Source organism: Tarenaya hassleriana, unplaced genomic scaffold, assembly GCF_000463585.1.
Source record: "Tarenaya hassleriana unplaced genomic scaffold, ASM46358v1 Cleome4, whole genome shotgun sequence".
Taxonomy (NCBI): Eukaryota; Viridiplantae; Streptophyta; class Magnoliopsida; order Brassicales; family Cleomaceae; genus Tarenaya; species Tarenaya hassleriana.
In genome coordinates this window covers 1,074,021-1,098,311 of record NW_010966881.1, presented here as the reverse complement: position 1 = coordinate 1,098,311, position 24,291 = coordinate 1,074,021, and the positions used below count along the sequence as shown (strand labels likewise).

General features: G+C 37.7%; 4 protein-coding genes across 9 annotated transcripts; 3 read left to right on the top strand and 1 right to left on the bottom strand.

Moving 5' to 3' along the window:
• The first annotated feature begins 1,653 nt into the window (after window positions 1-1,653).
• LOC104823293 (trihelix transcription factor GT-3a) lies at window positions 1,654-3,915 on the top strand. Its single transcript, XM_010554811.1, has 2 exons — window positions 1,654-2,050; window positions 3,217-3,915. The coding sequence occupies exons 1-2, from the start codon at window positions 1,754-1,756 to the stop codon at window positions 3,820-3,822; spliced, it is 903 nt and encodes a 300-aa protein (XP_010553113.1). The 5' UTR covers window positions 1,654-1,753; the 3' UTR covers window positions 3,823-3,915.
• Window positions 3,916-7,973: 4,058 nt separating this feature from the next.
• On the top strand, window positions 7,974-12,800 carry LOC104823291 (protein trichome birefringence-like 3). 6 transcript variants are annotated; one of them, XM_010554805.2, is made up of 8 exons: window positions 7,974-8,224; window positions 8,345-8,585; window positions 8,692-8,863; window positions 8,979-9,178; window positions 9,264-9,422; window positions 9,805-10,546; window positions 10,620-10,720; window positions 12,209-12,800. In XM_010554805.2, exons 1-6 carry the CDS (start codon window positions 8,035-8,037, stop codon window positions 10,136-10,138), a joined length of 1,296 nt encoding a protein of 431 aa, XP_010553107.1. In that variant the 5' UTR covers window positions 7,974-8,034; the 3' UTR covers window positions 10,139-10,546; window positions 10,620-10,720; window positions 12,209-12,800. The 6 variants fall into 6 exon arrangements, with proteins under 6 accessions (XP_010553107.1, XP_010553111.1, XP_010553109.1 ...); XM_010554809.2 differs by having other exon boundaries at window positions 9,805-10,720; window positions 12,209-12,391; window positions 12,521-12,800; XM_010554807.2 differs by having other exon boundaries at window positions 9,805-10,720; window positions 12,209-12,391; window positions 12,476-12,800.
• On the top strand, window positions 12,303-15,150 carry LOC104823292 (mitochondrial succinate-fumarate transporter 1). The gene is made up of 3 exons (XM_010554810.1): window positions 12,303-12,391; window positions 13,103-13,666; window positions 14,482-15,150. The coding sequence occupies exons 2-3, from the start codon at window positions 13,259-13,261 to the stop codon at window positions 15,019-15,021; spliced, it is 948 nt and encodes a 315-aa protein (XP_010553112.1). The 5' UTR covers window positions 12,303-12,391; window positions 13,103-13,258; the 3' UTR covers window positions 15,022-15,150.
• A 625-nt stretch (window positions 15,151-15,775) lies between these two features.
• On the bottom strand, window positions 15,776-24,063 carry LOC104823290 (importin-11). Its single transcript, XM_010554802.2, has 24 exons — window positions 23,706-24,063; window positions 23,520-23,629; window positions 23,193-23,265; window positions 22,932-22,993; window positions 22,655-22,796; window positions 22,301-22,519; window positions 22,048-22,114; window positions 21,494-21,893; window positions 20,786-20,933; window positions 20,520-20,680; window positions 20,203-20,302; window positions 19,795-19,869; window positions 19,523-19,657; window positions 19,288-19,377; window positions 18,978-19,160; window positions 18,793-18,897; window positions 18,449-18,607; window positions 17,892-17,936; window positions 17,589-17,810; window positions 17,257-17,363; window positions 17,115-17,168; window positions 16,967-17,015; window positions 16,636-16,871; window positions 15,776-16,224 (listed from the first exon to the last, which is right to left on the bottom strand). The coding sequence occupies exons 1-23, from the start codon at window positions 23,844-23,846 to the stop codon at window positions 16,710-16,712; spliced, it is 3,009 nt and encodes a 1,002-aa protein (XP_010553104.1). The 5' UTR covers window positions 23,847-24,063; the 3' UTR covers window positions 15,776-16,224; window positions 16,636-16,709.
• Window positions 24,064-24,291: the final 228 nt, after the last annotated feature.

Genomic DNA, 24,291 nt, shown 5'->3' with positions numbered 1-24,291 from the left:
CTGTTTGTATTTTTTTTTATTATTATGGCTTATATTCTTCATCTATATACATACAAAAAGATTTCCAACGTTAAAATTATTTGTTTGATCCCGTAGCATTAGAGTGAAAGAGTGGTCCTCGTGGTTCGTTCGTCTTAATTCAATGTTTAGTCAAAATCCTACGGAATGTCTTTGTAGTGTCAAAGTTTCACCATCTTTTTCTCATTTTCTGTTGTGTGTTTGACCGCCAACCTTTGTATAATTTTATTGGATTTGAATCTGTGAATGTATGCGACGCATACTTTGTTTCAATGCAATTTGATAAGGTGGGGGTAATAGCAAATAATCAGAATATAAGGTTGAATGTGCAAAATGTTTTGAACTATTGGGGGTATTTTAGGATAATTTAAAAATAAATGAATAATCTCGTGGCCCAAAGTTGGGGGTCAATATGAAAAATCCTGAAAAAGCAAATAAGAGCGGGTCCCACTTCATCCCCAGAGCAACGGACAGAACCCCACGTGGACAACATTGGTGGGCTACTACACGTGGAACAGAACAAGACCGCGTAGGCGGAAATATTTTTTCTCCCGTTCACTATTGTTCTCAAAATTAGAAAAAAAAAGGAATAATAATAATGATTTTTTTTTTTGATGAAAGAATAATAATAATGATAATAATACGTTCGCAGTTGTTCTCAAAATTAGAAAAGATAAATAATAATAATAATAATAATAATAATAACTTGTAATCACCTCGACCGCAACGTATTCTAGAAAGTGTGTATATCATTGCATAAGATTTTAAAATTAGGTTATGGTGGCTATTTAGCTTGCATTTTGTAAAAGTTGGTACAGTTTTGTAGATTTTAAAGGAATGGAAAACAAATTTTTTGACAAAAAAAGAAGATTTTAAAATTATTTCTTTTTCTATGTGATACGACCTCTAAAGATGCCAATCTTTATAGTTGCAGAATAGCTAAACACATATACGTATAATTCTATAATAATACTTACCAAATCTATTTGATTCAATAGATTTGGTGGCAAAAGTAGGAGAATATGGAAAGGGGAAATCTGGTGCGTGCGTGAATTTATTTACTTTGAAAAGATTATAAATAATTCTTTCGAATATGTGTGTGTGTGTATATATATATAAAGTAAGATATAAGCCTCGTCGTAAGCATGACGATATGAACGCACCGTAATTTGATATTTGGAAACAAAATCATTATAATACCATTTTTTTTTTATTAAAGGACGAGACAGCCGTATTTCCGCGTGGATGGATAGACAGACGGAGACAGAATACGCAGCAAGATACGGTTTTCATAGGAATGAAAAATTATTTCATCTCTTCTTCTAAATTCTACAATTTATTCATTTGATTTTATTTTTTATTTAGTCAATGAGTTTTTTTAATGATGCGAAGTTGTTTGTTTTATAAAATTCTCTAAAAGAAATGTCCTCTTTTTTTTTATTTCAGCGATTTTGTATTTAACTTCTAGTATATTCAAACCTTTTTTCCTTTTCATTTTTTTATTAGTTTGAATTAAAGCCATAACTTTCTCCCCTCTTGAAGTTTCACACCTCCTTTTCACACCACCTTGAAATAATAATTAACTCTCTCTCTCTCTCTCTCTCTCTCTCTCTCTCTCTCTCTCTCTCTCTCTCTCTCTCCATTGTAATTAAATTCCGGAGGAGAATAAAATCCCATCTTCTTCTTCTTCTTCTCTTTTTTGTTTGGAGTGAAAATTCGATCTGATGATCTCCAAATGGACCGACATAACCCTTACCAACATCATCACCACCAGCTTCATCACCAGCAGCAGCTGCAGCATCTTCCGGCGGTGGATCTCTCCGGCGGCGGCGGAGAGAGGATACCGCAGTGGAGCGTTCAGGAGACGGAGGAGCTGTTGAGGATAAGGGAAGAGCTTGATCAGACATTCATGGAGACCAAACGTAACAAGCTTTTGTGGGAAGTCGTCGCCTCCAAGATGAGCGACAAGGGTTTTGTCCGTACCGCCGACCAGTGCAAGAGCAAGTGGAAGAACCTCGTCACCAGATTCAAGGTACTTTAATTATATATTTACACATACACATACACAAGGATATATAAACATATGGGTGTGTGTATGTGTATGTATATGTAGGTCTTGAGAATTTCTTGAGGCTTTGTTCTTTTGCTACTGGGGTTAACTTTTTCATCGTGTAAATACGCAGAAGAAAAATATCACATGGTTTTAATTTGTCGTAGAGGCATCCGCATGCATGCATACATACATACATACATACATATATATATATATATGCTATAACGTGATCCATGATTCATTCTGTTATATATAGTATGGGATTTTATTATTTAAACTCCTTATATTCCACACACCGGTGGACATCGTATTTTGGGCGATGAATAATAATACATCAACCCTATCTTGTAAGTCCACATTTACACACACATACATATGACATACACACACATGTTATAGTATGGTAATGATCTACTTACAGTTTTCGAGTCACTAATATCTTGCCGGCTATAATATTAAGTGTCTTCAAGCGTTTTCAAGGTGAGGCTCTATGTTTATGTGTGTATGTGTGTGTGTGTGTATATATATATATATATGTTTTTTTTTAGTTTATATTCTTAGATTCATATACTTACATAGGAAATCTAGTTTTTATTATTACAAGATCTTGTTTACACATGATACATAATCTACCAACCGATAGTACACACACATATATATATCTATATATATATATATTCAATGGCCACGTTACATATGCATATGTTCAGTTTTGCATTAGCGTGCCTCGTTATACATTTAGAATAGTGTGCAAACAAACATGGTTACAAAAACACATGAAATAACCTGTAGCTTGGTATAGATGCTTTAGTATCTTTGTCCCTTAATCAAGAGGTCAGGGGTTTGAACCCTACCCTCTTTCAGACCAATTCTTTACCGTTTAGTGAACTGATCTAGGGACGAAGAGGGATTAGTCTGAATGTGCAAGTTGAACGTCATTCACGATCACCATGTGGTAAAAAAAAACACACACACATGAAATCAATGCTTCCATTAACCCGTATAAAAAATAATAATAATATTGCACATTGATTAGTTAACCAGTGTGAAAAAAAAAGAAAGAATGTGTTAATGGCAAAACTAAAAAATGCATGATATACAAATGTACATTTACACAAGAAGCGAAACTTCTTGATTTTTTTTAGGGATGTGAAACAACGGAGCCAGAGGCCATGAGGAAGCAATTCCCCTTCTACAACGAAATCCAAACCATATTCTCCGCAAGAATGCAAAGAATGCTATGGTCAGATACTGCAGAAGCAAGCACTTCAAAGAGAAAGCCGCAGATCTCATCAGATGACGACGAAGAAGACGAAGACGAAGACGACCCGGAACACGAAATCAACGACGAGCTGCTATCCCTCGTAGAAACGCACCAAAAGGGCACAACCGTAATGACTTCCAACCCTAGAAAACGAGCCAAGAAGGCAAAGGGAGAAACCCCAACGACGACGACGTCAGGATCATCGGTGAAAGAAGTGTTGGAAGAGTTCATGAGACAGATGGTGAAGACGGAGAAGGAGTGGAGGGAAGCTTGCGAGAGGAGAGAGAGGGAGAGGGAGAGGAGAGAGAGAGAGTGGAGGCGGAGGATGGCGGAGTTGGAGGAGGAGAGAGTGGCGGCGGAGAGACGGTGGATGGAGAAGGAAGAAGAGAGAAGAGTGAGAGAAGAGGTTAGGGCTCAGAAGAGAGACCTTCTTATTGATGCTTTGCTCACGAGGCTTAATACAGATCACCATCGTCCTTCTAATTAACCAATCACATCTTCTTTTCTAATTTAATTAGATTTCATATTTATGTTTTTCTTTTCAAGAGAATCAAACAACTATATAACCATACATTTTAGATGTTCATTTTCTTTCGCTTTGTTTTTTTTTTCCTTGAAATTTTCTTTCTTTTTCCTCTTGAATGAAAAAGACAGAAAACAAACATGACTATATATTTTCTGATTTTGAAATACACGATCATCAAGGGTGGGCCGGCTATTTGAAAACTTTGGGTTTTCGGGTATCTTATCTCACGATTACTTGAAATATGAGTATTTGCTATACAACGAAGATGAAAACGGGTTCGATGAAACCAAAAATTTGGACCGTGGGTTCGAATTCGGATTTTGTTTGAACGACGATGGATATGCGAAAGTATTGAATTTGAGTAAAATGATGATTATACCCTTAATATTTTAATATTTTAGTATATATACAATAATTATTAAAAAATCATATTAAATTACTAAAATATCTAAAGTCAACAAAATTCAATATTTTCTTATGATTTTGACAGATTCAGATACCTTTGTACAGTTGAATTCAGCGATGGGTACCAGAGTCGCGGATACGCGAGATTTACAAAAACGAAAACGAGATAATGTTTTTTCAAAATCCGTGAAGATAAAGACGATCGAAACCAGGATACCCTAAAAAATCAGGGTATATATATATATATATATATATATATCGATGCCCCTAACGATCATCATGTCTTATATCATCTTCAATCAAGTTATATATATATATATGCGCGCGCGTGTGGTTCGTACGTGTTGTCTTTTGGACGGTCCGTGGGAACTCGAGAAATCAGTTTCACATTGTCACGAGTACATTTCACCGCGTGGTTTTACATTATAATTAACCAATCTATTTAACAATAACCACATTTTAGTTTTAATAATTTAATTATATATATATATATATCGATGTATGTATTCATGGAAGGGTAAAAATAAAAGTCAAAGAAGAAACGTTGGAGAGAGGGAGATACCAAAAACACAATTTGAACAGAAGGCCAAAGGTTCAAAGTTGTGGGCTCAGCTCTGCAATATTCTCACAAACCCATTTGACTTTGCTTACGATTATATATTCATTTCATCTCTATAGTTCAGTCCATGTATATGTGCGACATAAAACAAAATATAATTATATAGTATTGGCTAGAATCAAATAATATGGTCATGTTACGCGGGTGATTAAACATTAGGTCTTCGAGTTTTTACGTGGAAAATGGGCGTTATCCTTGATAAAACATAACGCTTGGGAAATCATAAATCAAATCTCAATCAAATATGGATTTCATTTCAGTTTGTTTTCGATATGAATTCAGGACCTGCGCTATATCAGTTTCGTATGACAACATTAAAAGAGCTCAATAACCGTCTGGTTGAAATTAAGATCGAAATCGAGATTCAACGTACAAATATGGAATGCGAAAATGACAAAAACGGGGATTTGATTTCGAAACGACAAACAAATAATTAATCGGACGGCTAGCGACGGAGAGATTAATTGCCTTTGCTTAAACTTAAAGTGTTCCTTCTGTTCCCAGAGTATATATGTATATGTTTATTTATTTTTCAAACAATTGATATATCAACTATTTGAAACTTTGCTACAAATAAATATTTTTTGGAAAATATAACAATGTTTTCATAGAAATATTAATAACATTAAACACAAGTTAAAATATTTATTTTTAGAAAAGAGTTAATCTCACAAAAAAAAAACCCAAACTTATTAAAATGTGCCATATAAAACTTTAAACTTGCAATTTCCCAAAAAAAATCCTGAATTTGGTAAAAACTTTCACAAAAATTACAAACTTACCATTTTTTTCTATATAAAACCTTTGACTTGTTTGACAAATTTTTTTACTGATGTGGCACAACGGATTGCTGACATGACGCTGACTGAGTTGTCACGTCAGGACCATGTCATCATTTTTAAAAATAAAATATAAATTTCTAATTTTTGGTCAAATATATATAATATATATTTTGTATATATATATATATATTAAGTTTGTAATTTAAATATATAAATATATATACATATACCTATATACATACATACATATATATATATTTATCATATATATATAATTTGTAATTTAAAATTTTAAATATACAAATATTTTAATCAAATATATAATATATATATATATATATATTATCAAATTTATAAATTTGCATATATATATATATAAGTAAATTTATACATATACATTTTTTATTAAATATTTTAATTTTTAAAATGATGATGTGGTACTGATGTGACAATTCAGTCAGCGCCATGTCAGTAATTCGTCGTGCCACGTCAACTAAATTTTTGGTAAAATAAATCAAAGGTTTTATATGATAAAAAATGGTAAGTTTGTAATTTTTGTGAAAGTTTTTACCAAATTCTGGATTTTGGGTGGGAGCTTGTAAGTTGGAATATTTTAACAAGTTTGGGGTTTTTTGTTGGATTAACCCTTTAGAAAATAATGTTCGAAAGTTTTAAATTTTTTTAATAAATTTTCTTAGAAATTTGATATATGTTTTGATAAAGTATTACTTATGCTGAAATTTAGTAATAATTTTTAAAAGGATATGTATAGAGAAAATTAAAATAATACTTATATTCTTTATACAATTGGTTTTTAGTATATTTTAAGATATTTCTCTTCAATGTTGTCAGATTCAGTATTTAAGACTACCGTTTGGGCTTCTTTTATTTGGAAACGTGACAATATCTAGATTAACCTAAACATATTTCGCCACGTAATCTTACAAATTTGTATGCAGGCCAGGCCGTGGATATGTGCTTAATTGGGCTTTTTCTTTGTTGGACAATTTTATTATTATTATTTTTTTGTAAAACGGTTATGTGTATTTGGATTTTCCCATAAACCGCTAATAGTTTGTTCATTTTGTTTCGTATTTTAGCTGATTTAAATTTATACTATTGTTATTGAACTTTATTATACGACAATAACAAAAAAATTATTGCGCCCGTAACTTAAAATTGAAATCTAAATGACATCATTAAATACACAGACATATTATTATCGTATTAAATTATTTTAATCACAACTCGTGACTCGTGAGGCAATAGACTTGCTTCAAATGGTAGGAACAAACAGAAAAAGATGCTCCACTAATTATGAAAGTGGAGGTCTCATTATCTACATAATTTAATGTTTGTTATTAATTCAAGCTACAACAACTTCTGTTGATGTTTTTGAATTGTTCTTGTCCATTTTTTATGATGCTGATGCGGAGGACAACAACTCCTTAACTATTCCTCGGAATAAATAGTTTGATTAATATGTATTAGATATTGATCACTTTGTTTAATTATATATATACAATAAATTATGTTTTGGCAAGATTTACGCAAATGATATATTAAGTTCACTATTTATGAAATGAATGTATAATATATATATATACGGTGAATTTTCTATTGATGTGAATGATACACGTGATGTGAGTTTGCGAACCACGTGGAACAGATAAACCGGTCGAAACTGAAAGTCTCATGGGAAACATTCTGTTTGATATTGACGAATGTATGCATACATAAAGAGAGATGTTGGTATGAATACTAAATCTATTTTTTTAAAAAAAAATATGATGTACATCATTAGCATAACGAATAAAACATTTGGATTTACAGGAAATTCTTCCTAGAAGGCCAAGGTGTAAGCGAGGCCTGAAAACTTTAGAAAAGGCATCATCAACACCTGGGTTGGGTCACAATCCCCCATTGTCATTGGACCGGGTAGCTGTGGTACTAAACCATCTCGATCACTGGTTTCATTATGAGTTTTACCGGTTTTCTGGAAGATATAGTCGGATCATAGATACGGTGAACTTTCGAATTATAAAAAAAAAATGGAATAATTATACACAAGTAATTAAGCACCTAATCAACGAATAATGAGTGTTGGTCACGTTTAAGATTTCAGCGGGAAATATACAAAACCATATCTCATTTTTTTTATATTTCTTTTAATAACCAAAAAAAGATGGATGTATCACATCCAAACATGACTTTAGCTTCACTCCTACTCAATCCACACCCCATAATAAGAATTACAATATAATAACGCATCCACCCCCAAACACAATGTCTCCGAAAAAAAAAAGACTTTTTTTTTGTCTGAATCATATCTGTTTACTGCAACTGCGATCGAGTCTGTCGGCATTAATGGCTTCTTACAGAGGAACCAAAGTTCCTCTCTCTGCCTTCATTCTCGTCTTGTGCGGTCTCTTGTTCTTTTTGCTGTTGTACACTGAGAGGATTAGCCTTATTTCATCTTCTTCTTCCTCGTCATCGTCATCTTCCATTTTCAAGTTCAAGACCTGTGCAAGAAAACGCAGCACTGGGTCCATATCCAGTAAGTACAGTATATGAGGAAAACAACCTTAATGAAATCTCTATATCTTTTATCTGTTTCATGGTCTTCTTCAATGAAACAAATGATCTCATCTCTCTTATCTATTTTTCTTACGAGAAGAGGAGAAACTAGAAGACGAAGAAACGACGGTGGACCCAGAACTTGTCGACGACAGGTTTGAGTTCGACGAAGAGTGCGATGTCACGGTCGGGAAATGGGTTTACAACCGTTCGATCGAGCCTCTCTACACCGATGAATCATGCCCGTACATCGACCGCCAATTCTCTTGCGTAAAAAACGGACGGCCTGAGACCGATTACCTCCGCTGGGAATGGCGGCCTGATGACTGTACTCTCCCCCGGTATATACATACATACGCGCACATGCATGCATGCATGCATAAAATATACGTTTATCTTACGTAGGATTTAAGACAAATAATATGCGCGTGGATTTGTGATGAACAGATTTAGCCCGGAGTTGGCATTGAATAAGCTCAGAGGGAAAACGCTGCTCTTTGCGGGAGATTCACTTCAGAGAAGCCAGTGGGAATCCTTCGTGTGTTTGGTGAATTCCGTCATTCCCGAGGGACAAAAGTCAATGAAAAGAGGCAAAAGACACTCTGTCTTCAGAGCAAAGGCATGTACGATTAGTTTTGCTTTGGATATAATCTACGTACGTACAAAACAATACATACGCATGCATGCCATGCAATAATCATATCGTTTTTTTATATAATAATTTGGATGGTTAGGAATACAATGCGAGTATCGAATTCTACTGGGCACCATTCATAGTGGAATCGAACACAGATCAACCAGTGATAGCTGACCCCAAGAAGAGAATAGTGAAGGTGGATTCTCTCGAAGAGAGATCCAAGCGCTGGGAAGGAGCCGACATTCTCGTCTTCAACACTTATGTCTGGTGGATGAGTGGCCTTAAAGTCAAGGCACTGTAAGTACACAAGTATATTTGTTTATGTGTTAATACCCATATAATTATGTGGATAAATAAATATATGTAACATAAATATACGCAGATGGGGTTCGTTCCCAAACGGAGAAGAGGGCGCGGAAGCACTGGACACGCCCGTGGCTTACCGGTTGGGTCTCAAGACGTGGGCGAATTGGGTTGACTCTACCGTTGACCCCAACAAGACCCGAGTCTTCTTCACCACCATGTCCCCTACTCATACCAGGTTTCACTCCCTTTCCGTTTACTGAACCGAAGCTAAACCGGTTTCGCTTTAGTGTAATTTTATTCCCCGTTAGGGGGTAACCGTTTAGATTATATTTTGATTTAGTTATTTCGATTTTAAAAACCTATAACTATTTTATGTTTCTATTTTTATATTAAATTTATTTCGGGTTAGATTTGGAGATTTGGTTCAAATTCATTTTTATTAACAAAAATGATTTATTAAAAAAATTACGATTTTTTGGTAATTTTTTCATTCGTTTCATATTTAGTTTTCCTGTTTTTTTCACGATTAATTATTATTGGATTTAGATTGATTCCCTTTTTAACCAAATTGATCGTCATTATTTTCTAATATTGGCACCGTTTTTTGAAACGACAAGGAGTGCGGACTGGGGGAAGCCGAACGGCACGAAGTGTTACAACGAGACAGAGCCCATAAGGAAGAGGAGGTTCTGGGGGAGTGGGTCGAACAAAGCGATGATGGGCGTGGTATCGGGCGTAGTGAAGAGGATGAAAAGCCACGTCACTTTCCTCAATATCACTCAGCTCTCAGAGTACCGTATCGACGCCCACGCATCCGTGTACACAGAGACAGGTGGCAAGATCTTAACGGCTGAAGAGAGAGCCGATCCAATGCGGCACGCTGACTGCATCCACTGGTGCCTCCCTGGATTGCCCGACACGTGGAATCAGATCCTTTTGGCTCATTTGTAATTAGCGCTAGGTGTCGAGGGTATAACCGTGATGTGCGATGCAATTCAAAACGTTTTGTTGCAATGTAAACGACACGCATTGCTACTGTATTCAGAATATTTTTGAGAAAGGGCCTTTTGCAGCAAGGGGAGAAGAAGAACGCAGCAAAATTAGGCCCATTAAACGACAAGCCATTTTTCATCATTTTCTGAAACGGCAAGCAATTCGGCCAACATATCATACTGCAGCTCGTGTTTTTTTATTCTCCCAGTCTTCGTACAGTCGTACTGCCATATTCGTATCTAGATGCGATGAAAATTTTCCCAGGAAACGCGAACTTCCCTGGAAATCGCCTCGGATACATTATGATGTTTCTCCGTCCGAGTTCATGTTCTCCCGCTGAATTTCGTTGGCTGAAGACTGGAGCGAGTATGTTCCCTAATTATTTTTGTCAGTTTGGTTTCTTTTGACGCTAGGGTTTCGTTGCCTTTCTTTTTGATAGGGAAACCGAAGTGAAATTTCGGCTATGGCGGGAGGAATTTTCATCCGCCGACCTTTCTCTTATATGGCGAACGAGCTCATAGTCAATGGTTTGGCGAATAGGTATTGTCTTCTTCTTTCGTTAGGGTTTTGACTCGCTGTTTGCGTACTCATATGTTTACTGGTTGATGTTATGAGCTTCTTTCTCTGGCCGATTGGATCCTATATATTCCTGACCGGCTCGTTCATTTGAAGCGAGATAGGCTCAATTTACAAGCTAGTCTGCTGCGTAAGTTATCATTAGTTATCACACGCTGCGGCGTAGGAAGATTGAGAGATTTTTCTTTCCAAGGAAAAAATATATATATATCTTTTCTCTCTTTTAGCAGCAGCCTTGTTAACTGCCTTGTCTCTTCGCAATTTGCATTAGGATTGTTCTGCGTTATTTTATTTTAGACATTTAGTTTTCATGCGGTCGACTTCAAATAAACTTGGATCAAGGCCATATTGTTGTTGTTGTATTTAGTTTTCACCATTTGGCCGTCCGGAACATCTTCCCTCGATGATGATTTTCTCACTGAAGCGAGATAATCTTCAAACAAATCCTTGTTAATGTGGTGCAATGTAGAAATGCTATGCGCTACATTTCTACGGGTTTTGGGAATCTATAATCTTCTTTTTTTTTTTTGGTTTAATGTTAATCTTCTTGAGGAAGTGCTGCCACCTGCCGGAATACCATATAGTTTACCTCTGCATGTTAGAACAATGTCAGTTAATCCTGTCTTCTTTTAGTTATCTTATCCTCTTGAGGAAGAGCTTGGTTTCAAACTCCAGTTCGAACAGATGTATGTGATTCACATCTCAGGGTCAGGTGCTGATGACGACATTGAAAATTTCTAGATCATAGTTTTCGTGATTTCCATCTGGATTTATATAAATTGGTTCTTGCATTATATTTCTACTGATTTTCCAAATTAATCCTGCAGACCCTAAATTAAAATTAAAAGTTGTTCTGATGTATTTATAAAAGTGTCTCCACTTTTCCATGGAGTGTGAGGATTTGTCATTTTATCTTCTTGTATGATTGTAATAGAACCTACCCATAATAGGCAAATCCATCCTTTTAAGATCCATAGATAGAACTCATTCCCAACAACTAGTTTACCGGGAGAGGATGCCCATAGTCTTATAACGCATCGACCAATCCCATACTTGTTAGAGGGATCTTAACAAATTTCATTTATGATGTCACTGGTAGGACATTGTTCTGATTTTCCTGAAGTTTGGAGCATGAAACACAGTTGGATTTTACTGCTCGGGTTATTAAATCATGGAATTATGTCCCTGTGCATCAAATATATATATATGTGTGTGTGTGTGTGTGCGCGCATACAATTTATATTTTTAGGCACATGGGTTTGTGTGTGTATGCATTTACAATTCTATATATGACATCTGAGATGATTCTGAGTTCAGCTGGATGGTTGATGTGGTTTCTGTTATGGATAATGCATTACGTGGTATAGTTACTGGGCATTTCAGTCGCCAAGTAGGTGCTTGATTTGTCAAATTTTACTATTACAGCTCCCAGCATCAATTTTACTATTACAGGATCCTGAAAGACAGTTCAGCAAGTACATGAACATGTTAAAGGTTGGAATTCTTGTACATGGTGGCAGAGTTTCTTGTGAAAGTTGGTTGGGTTTAACGAGCGGCCCGGAAGAAATCAAATCAGTGGGTCGTGCTTACCACATGAAGATGGCGGAGGAAGATTCGGACTCCATGCATTGTCATGTACGCATACACTAACCCTTTATCCTTTAATGGAGTTGGTGCATTCTAGTGAGGCCAAATTATGTGGGTAAGAAGGGTGGGCAGGTACTTGGTGAGCCCGGAGATTGATTTTGTGAAATTCTACGGTAGGAATCATGACGTTGACTCTTTGACCGACAGTGTCATCACTGAGATCCGACGACAGAGAAGAAGAGAAGTTCACTTTCTGCGTGATCTTGGTTTATTTTTGATGGTTTTGTTGGCCAATTGCTCTGTGTGTTTTGGTTTTGGTTCTTTTGTCAGTGATTCCTCATTCGGTTGTGCCAGTATACGTATACGTCGTCCATCACTATCCTTGAATTTAATGTGTAGTTGTTATAAGGGCCCTTAAAAACTTCAAAAAAAAACTGATTTTAATTTTTCACTTATTTATCTTTTTTGTGCATCTCTGAAGAAATTCACTTATTTCTCACTCGTGTATATATATATATATATATATTCGTGGTTTCTTGGGGAAGAGAAATTAATGGCCAAATGCAAAATGCTGCATAGAGCTTTGATTTATTAAACTATCGAATGACAGCATGTAAATAGTACTAGCCCTTGTATAGAAAAAAATAGAATGTTATGAGGGAATCTTTGGCTCGTGTTCTGATATAACTGCCTATAATACGAAAAAAAGAAATTACAGCAATTTCAAATATATTTATTTAATAAATGGAATAATAAAAGGGGGCTGCGCCGAGCATTTCGACAACCGGAGAGGCCGAGCAAGAAAGCAAGAAGCAACAAGAATAAGAGAGAGGCCACACGTCCCCTCTCTGATTTCTTCTTCTTCTTCTTCTCGGCGAGAGAGAGAGCCCTAGATTCTCTCCGATTGTGGCTAAAATGGCGGAACCGGAGGATGCAAAGACGGCATCGGCTAACAAGGCACCAATTCCACATTATATGAAGGCGATATCGGGCTCCCTCGGAGGAATCGTGGAGGCGTCATGTCTGCAACCCATCGACGTCATCAAGACGCGTCTGCAGCTCGACCGCGGCGGCGCTTACAAGGGTATCGTCCACTGCGGCTCCACGGTGGCGCGAACGGAGGGAGTTCGCGCGCTCTGGAAGGGCTTGACGCCGTTCGCTACTCATCTAACTCTCAAATACGCCCTTCGGATGGGATCCAACGCCGTCTTCCAGTCCGCTTTCAAGGACTCCGAGACCGGCAAGCTCAGCAACCGCGGCCGTCTTCTCTCTGGGTTTGGCGCCGGCGTCCTCGAGGCTCTCGCCATTGTCACGCCGTTTGAGGTCAGCGATTTTTCCCTTTCGCATGCATCGCTGTTCCAAAGATGGTTGAATCCATGTGATTCCGTCACTTCATTTGGCGTCTTTTGTTATACTTGGATTTGCTTTAATAGCGTTTGTGGGTCTGGCGTGAAATATATAGATGTAGAAAAATCAGACGCTGTAGAAATCTTCAGATCTAATGCCTGAAATGTATCTGTATAGATAGAGAAAAAGAAAGAAAAATCATAACATCCGCGAATGAGAGGTTAGGATTGAACTCGGGCATTGACTCTTTGACGGTTTGTGTTGGAAATCATGGGAATGCTTGTCTCAGCCAAGTCCTCTCATCAAAGAAACCCATGAGACCTCTGGTCTGTCACTGGTGATAATTTGACCCTCTATGCCTCGAACATCCATCGTTTGATGGCCAAAACTCCTGCCGTCCTAAAGGGTGCACTGTTCTCGGAGTCAAGGGCTAAGATTTGAGCAAGAAGTGATTTCATGTGTGTAGTGTAGCCATTGTGGTGTTAAAATATGTTGTGTTTGGGTGCGCCCTAGGAAACAGGGGCATTCTACTTGTGATTTATGTGGATGACAATGATGATTGTCCTTAGCTGAGCTTGAGCATGCTAATGTCAACATAAACATCAGACAGGAACACAGTTAGCCTTAATTTTCATGTTAATGATTACTCTGTCTTGGCTTAGTTGGTTACTCAAATGACTGTCGGGATCTTGTCTTGCTTAATAGAATTATGTCCTGCTAAATGTTAAAGATAGCAAAGGTTTTGACTAGGAGCTGTTGGTGAGTTTCTGTCATTTGCCCCTCCTATCCAGGTGGTGAAAATTAGACTTCAGCAACAAAAAGGATTAAGCCTTGGCCTCTTGAAGTACAAGGGACCCATACACTGTGCCCGAACAATCGTTAGAGAAGAAGGAGTGCTTGGCCTCTGGGCAGGAGCTGCTCCAACCGTTATGCGCAATGGCACGAACCAAGCAGCCATGTTCACAGCCAAGAATGCATTTGACGTCCTCCTATGGCACAAACACGAAGGAGATGGGAAAGTGTTGCAGCCGTGGCAGTCAATGATCTCAGGCTTCTTGGCAGGCACAGCTGGTCCAATCTGCACAGGACCATTCGACGTGGTCAAGACGAGGCTGATGGCTCAGAGTCGAGATGGGGAAGGAGGGTTGAAATATAGAGGGATGGTCCATGCGATAAGGACAATATACGCAGAGGAAGGGGTATTGGCGCTGTGGAAAGGGCTTTTGCCGCGGCTAATGAGGATTCCACCGGGACAAGCCATCATGTGGGCCGTGGCTGATCAGATCATTGGCCTTTACGAGAACCGATACCTTCATAATGCTCCTATTTGATCTCTTCTCGATTTGTAGTTTTTTTTTTGGTTTAATTCCTTTTCTTTTTTGTCCCGATTTAATGGCCGGGCGCAAGCTTGGGAACTTGTTTGTTCTCCTCCTTTTGGGAAGGTTGAATTTTTGAAAGAATACATTATTTTCTGGAGAGAAAATCGTGATTTTCCCACTCGCAGTCAGGGCGCGTGGACGTCACCGCCCCAAAATCCCTGGATTAGAGCCATCGATTTCAGCGTTTTTTCGAAAATTTAAAAGTACGGCGCGTGAGCGAATTTTTTTCCCTTTTTTTCCCGTGTTATTTTGCCTCTTCTTATAACCGTTAAACTACAGATAGATACAGTAATTAAATTGACCTTTGGGGACAACAAAAAAACTTTCGAAACTTAATTATACAACGAAACTATGAAGTATTTATTAAATCTCGTATGGAGATGTGAACCATTTTTACAAAAAAATATTGTTTGTGTAATCAATTTTAGTTATGATACAATATATTTAGATTAGGTCTCATCTAAATATTCACCACCTTTTCAACACAAAAGTTTGTGCGAATACACTTCCCGGGAGGGTTAAAAAACGATAACTTTTTTGGGTGTATGTATATAATATATTGAAGTACCTATATCAAAAATCGGACACGTTTATCAACGACTGCTTCCGACCAGACTTCCAATTGTAAAATAAAAACTCGAATCATAAAACATTAAAATTAACATTGAAATAAGTTGGTCACTTAAATTTTATTGTTCTACCGAAATTGATAAACTTTTTCAAGCAATTTTCGCATAAAGTTTTACATAAACCACAATCTCGAGGACAAATCCTCCTCAACACTCTCTACCCAATCAATGAACAAATCGGTTCAATTTAACAATCAATGGCATGGAATGCATTTTTCAGCAACAACAAAAAAAAAAAAAGCTTCACTTTGCATGGGGGGATGTTCTATATTTCCCTTCTTTTTTCTTTCATTATATTTCTCTCATCATTTTGGATGGAAAACTTACAAAGACGCCCTTTTTTGCCACTGAGTAAAAAAAAAAAAAAGCCGGGGCAGAGAGAGATGCAGTAGTTTAGTACCTCCCCACGAAGTTATGTACAGAGTTCCTCCACCAATCAAAAAAGAAGCTGTGGCCGCCACTTGAGAAAACAGAGCACTCACCAAAAGAAAACGCATCTTTCACACAAAATCCAGTGTTCTATCACCTGCACAGAGAATTTCGCATGAAGGCATACATGCATCCCACGTTATACATCCATCCCCATCAATATATATATATATATATATATATATATGAAATTCCGAATATTTTGACCAATCCACAGATGGCCATACCACATGTATATGGTACACAAGTTTTTACTAATATGCAAACATATTTATACGAGAATATGATAGTCAACGTATGTTCTGTGTCCACAGCTGTAGTCATGCACATGTATCTAATTGTCACAGAATCATGAAACATACGCATGTGTATTTCTATGCATGAATTCAACTGGATATGTGCAATTACTGCACACAGATGCAGGTGTGTATCTGTGTAAATGAGAACGTATAAGGAAGAACACCCACCGGATTTTATGCAACAGAAAGGAAAGATTTACCAAACTCACCTGTTTACTGCCTTCAAACCGAGGAAGGTGAACAGAGAGAAAAGAAGAGACAAAGACACAATACAATTCCCCCCTCATGGCAACTTTAGAGCTTGCTTCACTTGTGCAAGTGCTGAGGGATGCATCCTATTGATGGTGGAATTGAAGGCCTCCCCATGAAGTGCAGAACAAGTTTGAAGATTCTCACGCACTGAATTTTCCAGCGACATTTGGTTAATTGGATCGGACACTTTGATCTGTAGAAGGAAACCAAAAACAAGATTTTTGTTAAGAAAATCCGTTTTTTGTCCGTAGGATTTATTAATTTACAGATAGGAGTTTTTATGTTCACCTGTCTCATCCTTAACTCTTTGCTCGGCAGGGTCTCCTCTCCTTGGGACCTGCTTGAGCTCATGTCATTATATGTTGAGATATGGAAACGTATGTAATGTTGTAAAATATCAAATAAGAATAAAAGAAAAATCAACCATTGGCCTAACCTTGCGTCTTCTGTTAAATCATCGTTCCCTCCCAAGATCACACTGGTGCACACACTATTCCCAGAAATAGGATCATTTATATTTGCAAAGAACAGAACAGACACCACATATCATAACAAATATCCGATCAGGTGAAGCATACCTTAGTATCTGATCAAGCTTATCAAGGACTTGAGGCATTCTTAGTGTAAGGATCACCGAAAGGGCCAAGCCAAATGTCTTTTTCTGCATGGGAGACACATGATCTACCTGTACATGAACACAAAAAATGTAACAAATGAGTGCAAAGCAGTCAATTATAAACTAATGAGGACATGTATAAATGCTTAATGATATGCTACTGCTATGGAATCCATTGAAGAAAAACAGATTAGCCCAAGAAACTTAGCCATTCAACAATTGAAAGCTTCCAAAAACCAGATAAGTACATAAAAAGACACTGCAGTTTCTGGTGAAAGTACAATCTCCACCAACCTTATCAAGCCAAATATCAACGAGGCAAAGGAGTATATTTTCTTCAATGGGCACCCCTGCCTGCTGGAGTAACACTGAAAGAGATGGCTCAGATGTTAACTGGGCCAGGTAACTGGTATTCATTATCAGAATCCTCGCTAGGATAGCCGCTGAGGATGCTTTCACTGCAGTCTTCGAAGGATCTCGGTCATCTCCTCCACTCAAGCAAATAATTACAAGTTTCTGAGGGTGACATACAAATGAAACATGTTAGGTGTTTAAGAACATGGCATTGTATAGAACTGCTTTCCAATGAAAACTCACCTGTAAGCAGCTACTGATGAGAGGGGGGACATCCACAGGAAAGCACTGTGAAACAAACAAACAAGTCAAAACTTGGACATGATTTCATATGTCAATCATGACAAACAAAATTTTCATTCGAGTGAAGATCACAATAATTATAAGAAAATCTCAAGCTATATTATGCTATATACAAGGAGCATCAACAGTGCTTAGAACTCAGTCAAAATACAATTTTAGGAGTCATATAGTCATGTGAAAACACAAGACCATTAAATCAGTAACAAATGTCTACAAAAAGCATTGTGAAAGAATAATCATTTTAGATCAAAGAAATGCGGAAACAAATATGAACGGAGAAGGGTTCAATTCCTTTCCCCAGTACCCCACCAGGTGGGGACTCGAACTGGGTTGGCCCTTAAGGGTTCAATTCACAGGGTTACATTAAGTTGTAGGAACAGAGTAACTTCTTTGAAATATTTCATACTAAGACTGGACCCTGGTGTACACGAGGGCCATGAAAATTTGTTAACTTGTATGAATTACACAAGTTTCGACAAATGAGAAAACATACGAACCTGTACTAAAATATCGATCACTGGCAAAACCGAGAGCAATCCCTTGTCATTTACATTTCCAACTATAAGATCAAGAATCTTCGCAACACTGGAAGCATGCATATTTAGAAATTCTCCTCCACCCAATATAATGTAGGACTCCATGATACTGACAGCAACCTACTTTTGATTATGATTAGAAAGAAGTGATGCGTTAGTCAAAATTTCCAGTAAGTATCATAGCACAGCCCACAGGAAAATGTCTTATAAGAAATAGCTCAGAATGTTCTAGTAAGAATAACTGTATATAACAAATACAATGATAAAAAAAAGGGTCACCTCCTTGACAACCAAAAAGGACTAACCTGCAAATGATCAAAACTCCTTTCAATAATATCCACCATATAAGGAAAGCATGCTAATAGTTGGGGCACCATCATAGGAGCATAAGAAAGTGTGGCTTCCCATAACTGCACACATAGTACGGTGTCATTTTGACATTAAATTTCAGCATAAAAGAAAAATACAAACTTGACATGCGGAAACTTACTGCCATGCTATCCTCAAGAAGGTTGAGCTCGTCTGGGCTATTTACGTCAATGCCCTTATGCAGAATAGGGAGCAGCAGGCTGTAGCAACAGGGAGACTGATAACCAAGTGCAACCACAAAATTCCGCAGTGCAATAAGAAGCTGAATCTGTAGAAGGCTTTCGCCAGAGGATTCCTCCCAAACCTGTTCTTAAACCAAGGGTGTCTATAATAAGATATACCTAAGCTACTTCAGCATATGCACAAGTTTCTCTGCTTGTTGCATCAAGAAAGCTTAGTAAACAAGAAATACAGAGATAACGATCAAACACCTTCTGGAAGAACTGCACCAATTTGTGTGCATATGGACTGACTTCATTGACATGCTCGATAAGAGTAGATATCAAATTCAGAACTTGGACCTGGAGAAACAGAAGAAGTTAATCATACAGAAAATGATAACAGAGGGTCGAGATAGAGAGCCATAGAAGGAACCCACACAGTTTCGGCAAGAATCTAGGCGCCTAACACCACAATGAAATTGTGGTGGCTTGGCCGCATCTTTACCTTTGAATCAAACTCTTGAACTTCCTCCACCAGATGAAAGCATGACTCCCAACAGACTGGAAGAAGATCAGAAAAATCCCCCTCTGAGAAGTTGGAATCTTCAACGTGTAAACACAAGGACCTACTAGCTGCCAGCTACATCAGTAGATAAACAATTTCAGATGCAGGACAGAAAAAGGAATAAATGGGCAAGTTAGTTTATACAGGAAAGGAAGATGAAGGCGGAAGAGCAAAAATAAGAAGAAAAAGAAAGATGGACAGAATGAGCAAACCTTAACAGCCAGGTCATTGTCTTGCAACAATCTTATCAAAGAACAATAGACTGATCTTTTTGTGTCATCTTTGATCTGAAAGATTGCGATCATCACACAACCACAATTAGCACACAATCTTGTTCTAGTATCAACTGTGGAGAGGGGAGAGGACACAGAATAAGAAAGCAACAAACTCTAGTAGGGTCTACTTCCAGACAGAACAAAACAAGCAAATTCTGCTTTTGAATGATCACCCCACAGGCCACACCGACTCAATAGTCAATATCATGAGAAAATATGCATTAGAGTTCCCAGTATTTGTCCCAATCATTCATTCAGATAAGAAAAAAATGAGATGTCCTTGAAATATATTCCCGACTTGTCAAGATAAGAAACAGAGATGGTATATCCGAAGAAAATCAATACCTCAGAAACCCAGTGTCCCAATATGAGGGCAACTTTTCGGTGGATGATACGTCTATTTGGATGGTCATTTGAGAGTTCAAGGGATAGAGCACTGTTAAACCTGGAGCAAAATTTCAAGAAAGAAGAAAGATAGTCAGTTAACCATTAAAGCCATGACTACATGGCCAACCAACAAACTCTTAAGTCATTGTCATAGTCATTATACGTTGACCGTTAATACGACGGTGGAACATAGTCCATTCAATTATGAATCGCACAGCATTATTCCACGGAAATGAAGCAAAACATCCACATGGCATAGCAGATCATGAACATACCAATCTCTGAAATTAAGATAATTTGACAACTCATAGTAGACATAGGCAGCAGCAGCATAGGCAGCATCTTTGAGTAGTAATGCAGGCGTTATTTCTGTCACAGTAGGGGGGCAACTATTCATTGACTCTTGAAGGATTGACACTACAACAGGGCCTAACAGCTATTCACAACAATGAAGACGAAATTTGAACATCAATTCGCATCAGTATGTGTATATTTTAGATTTCAAAACAAGATTAAAAGTTCAATACTACTTGCCACTTACTTGGCTATATTTCTCAAACAAAACCATATATAGAGCTTCAGCACAAGGCCTCAGTTTCTCTGTCCATTGAATCATGTCCTGCTCGTGATGGAAGGACTCAGGATTCTGGTACCACTCCTCCAGGTCACTTGATGTTAGGACAAAGTACCTAATGAGATTTTGATGAAAAAGTTTCAGTAAAATACTTTCCCAGGCATATACATGTCTTTCACCCTACCATGCTTTATGGCATGTAAGCGAGATTGCATCCGATCCTACCATGCTTTACACCCAAACCAAACAATCCTACCCAAGAAATATAGTTAAACCAAAATTATATGATGCCCTATAACATTGCTATCAACTCCTCCTGGACTTCAACTTATATTGATGGACAAATACATGTCTTTCACCCTACAGCAATGAGATAGAGGCAATTCTAAAATGGAAAAACCGAGAGAACTGAGACCCCGGTATTTGTACAGCAACAGGAAGATACTATTTCTACCCTAGCTCATAACTTCTTTGTAATTATGCATTAAGGTCTGACATTTGAAGTCCTTATTGCCATGTATATCACCTTTCACGTGAATAACCTAAAGGCTCAAATATATACACATTAATCAATTCACAACTTGGAAAACAGGCTCATCTTTACAGGCTCACCAAGCAAGGGAGTAAAAGAAAACCTTAGATTTCACATCTCTTGTCAAAGGCTAAGAGTATTACCTTCTTACCAGAATGTTGCACAAAAGAACAATCCTTTCTCTAGGTAAAAGTGAAATTAAAATGCAGCCGACTCTGGTCGAAGCATTCTTCTTCATCTGTTCATGTGTAACTCCAGTTTCATCCATCACACGACCCATTATACTTGGCTTATATTCTTTACACTCGAGCACACATTTCACCATTACCATACACTGTATCAAAAATTCTTCAAACGACAACACCCCTGGCTCAGGGTCTGTTATCTTATTTAAGCAGAAATCCATGACTTCAGAAAGAACAGGTTTATCTCCAAATGAATAAGGATGTCTGTTTTGAATAGCTATTAGAACTTTCATCAGCTTGATACATGACTTTTTCATAAACTCCCAGAATTTAGGATCCTGATTCTGGAATGATGAATCTGCGTGGAGAAACATAAAAAAAGTTAAGCGATATAAAGTCCTACAGGACTAAAAGTTTGAAGGGGAAGGAAAATGCTAACAATGCTTGTCTTCAGCTGTCCGAAGTACTTTAGCTATAAGCAGAAAAGTGATTCAAAAGCAAAAAGAACTCACAATATGGAAGAAACGACTGAACTGCCTTCAAGAGCACAGGAGAAACTTCTTTGACCGGTTGGATCTCCTGAAAAGACATCAATGTATGAGTAACTCTATTCAAGATATCATTCCAGCTAAACTTAGGGAAAAACACTTGAGAGTGAGAACAAGGTAATGAATATATATTCAGCAACAAAAAAGTAACTAAGATGAATCAGACAGCAAATGAGATAATGAGAGGAAAAGTTGTGGGAAGGGATATGAAAGCTACCTGTATGCATTTGGCATCGCTTTGAAAACCTGAAATTATGAGCTGGCGCACTATTTTCAAGCATAAAAACCACCTCTCACATGTCAGAAAAAGTTCATCATGATGTTGCCTGCCGCCATTTGAATCACAGCTCTGGGTCATTGTTGAGAAGCCATGAAGTATTGTCTGGACATCAGTTTGCCAGAGGTGCCAACAAAAGTCAAAGAATTTCGACGAGATCTGCCAACAATGTTTAACATGAGTGCAATGTTAATTAAAGAAACTATCCAAGTATTATAGCAACACACCTGAAAACAATTACAAGCAAGATAATAACAAGAAATAGAGCCACGGATAGTGTAGCAGCAAGAATACCTCAGCAAAGTTTCTTTGATCTGCCGTAAGACGCTTAGTAGACAATTCTTTCAAGGACCGGAAGAGAATCATAAAGATCCTATGAGAAGTTAGAACATCTGCTGATTGAAGCTGTTGTGCTAATACAGAAAAAAGTTCAGGCCTGACAACATTCGAACACAAAAATTAGTGCATCTAATTATTTATTAACCGACGCAGACTTGACATTCCAAAGAAAAACATTGGCATTGTACAAATGTCAAGATAGGGTAAAATATCAGGTGAAAATAGAGCATACCATTCCCTAGGATAATCGATACGGGCAATCTTTGAAACGAGAACAGCCAGCAATTCAGCTATCTGCCATTAAAACACGTATGAAAAGCATTAAGTTAACCTGTCAATGAAAACCATTTGGGAAGTAAATTGATGCGAGAAGTCTACATATCTGTGGTATACATTAAATATAACAATTTATATTAGTGAGATGCAAGTTTCGGTGGGGCTACACAAAAGAGGGGAGAAAAGTGCTAACAACCAAAGCAAGCTATTACTGTACCTGGTAGTTCTCTTCTCTCAAGTGAGACAACAATTTTTGCCTCAGGTACAGTTTTTCCTCATTGCTTATACCTCTGAAAAAAATGCCAACCCAGACACCTCAGATCCGTATCATTTAAAACTCTAAAGAGTCAAAAAGCTATCCGCATCATAAAAGTAAAATGATCGATTCTGTAGACAGAGCGAACGGTGGCAGAAGTCAGGCAACAATGATTGACTAGTTCCGACCATAATCAACCCTATTCGACAGATTTGACAAGTTAAGAATATTGATGGCCTTTCGGCTACAGTTATTTTCAACAATGAAATCTAAAGACGATGAACTTACGGCGAGTTGCGTCTGCTCCTCCAATACCGATTGATACTGTTCTTGAGATATACCGAGGCCATCAATCTAACATCAACGTGAGACACCAAATCCTTTGAAGTAATAACTTCCTAAAGGAGAATGTAAAATCAGCCGACAATACACAAGAAACGGCAAGCACCTAAGAACGAGACAAAGAAAACGCACCATCAGGCAAGAACAGAATCCAGGTCTGCTCTCCGACTGAGACAGCGCCGCCTCAGCCGGTCGCCGGACGCCCTCGTCTCCGCTCATGGAATTCGCCAATAGCGAGTACATCGCCGGTAAATCGGAAGCCGAAAGTGCCATTAGCAAAATCTCTACTCCTCCCCTACCAAAATCAGAAACAAAAAAGAACCAATACCGGATCTGACGGAACCTAGGGGGCTTTCGAACGATCGGAGACGGCAGAGAGAAGAGAGAAAGAAGAAGATCGTCTTCTCTTCGTCTTCCTTGGGCGATTTTCAACCTAAACAAGCTGCTTTGCCCTAACTTATTTAAACATGAAAAGGTGAGAAATGACAAATGCCAGGTGAATTTTTCACAGCCGATGAAGAATTCTAATTTCTTACCGGCGAGGAGTGAACGGGAGAAAAACCTTTGGGCTTTTCGATTACGGGCCTTGAAATCAGTTGAGCCATTTCTTGTATGGGCCTTCAAATCAGATCATGGTTAAAACCCCAAAGGCCCAATATCCAAAATAGTGGTGCCTAATAATTGGGCCTATGGCCCACTAATGGAAAAATTATTTCAG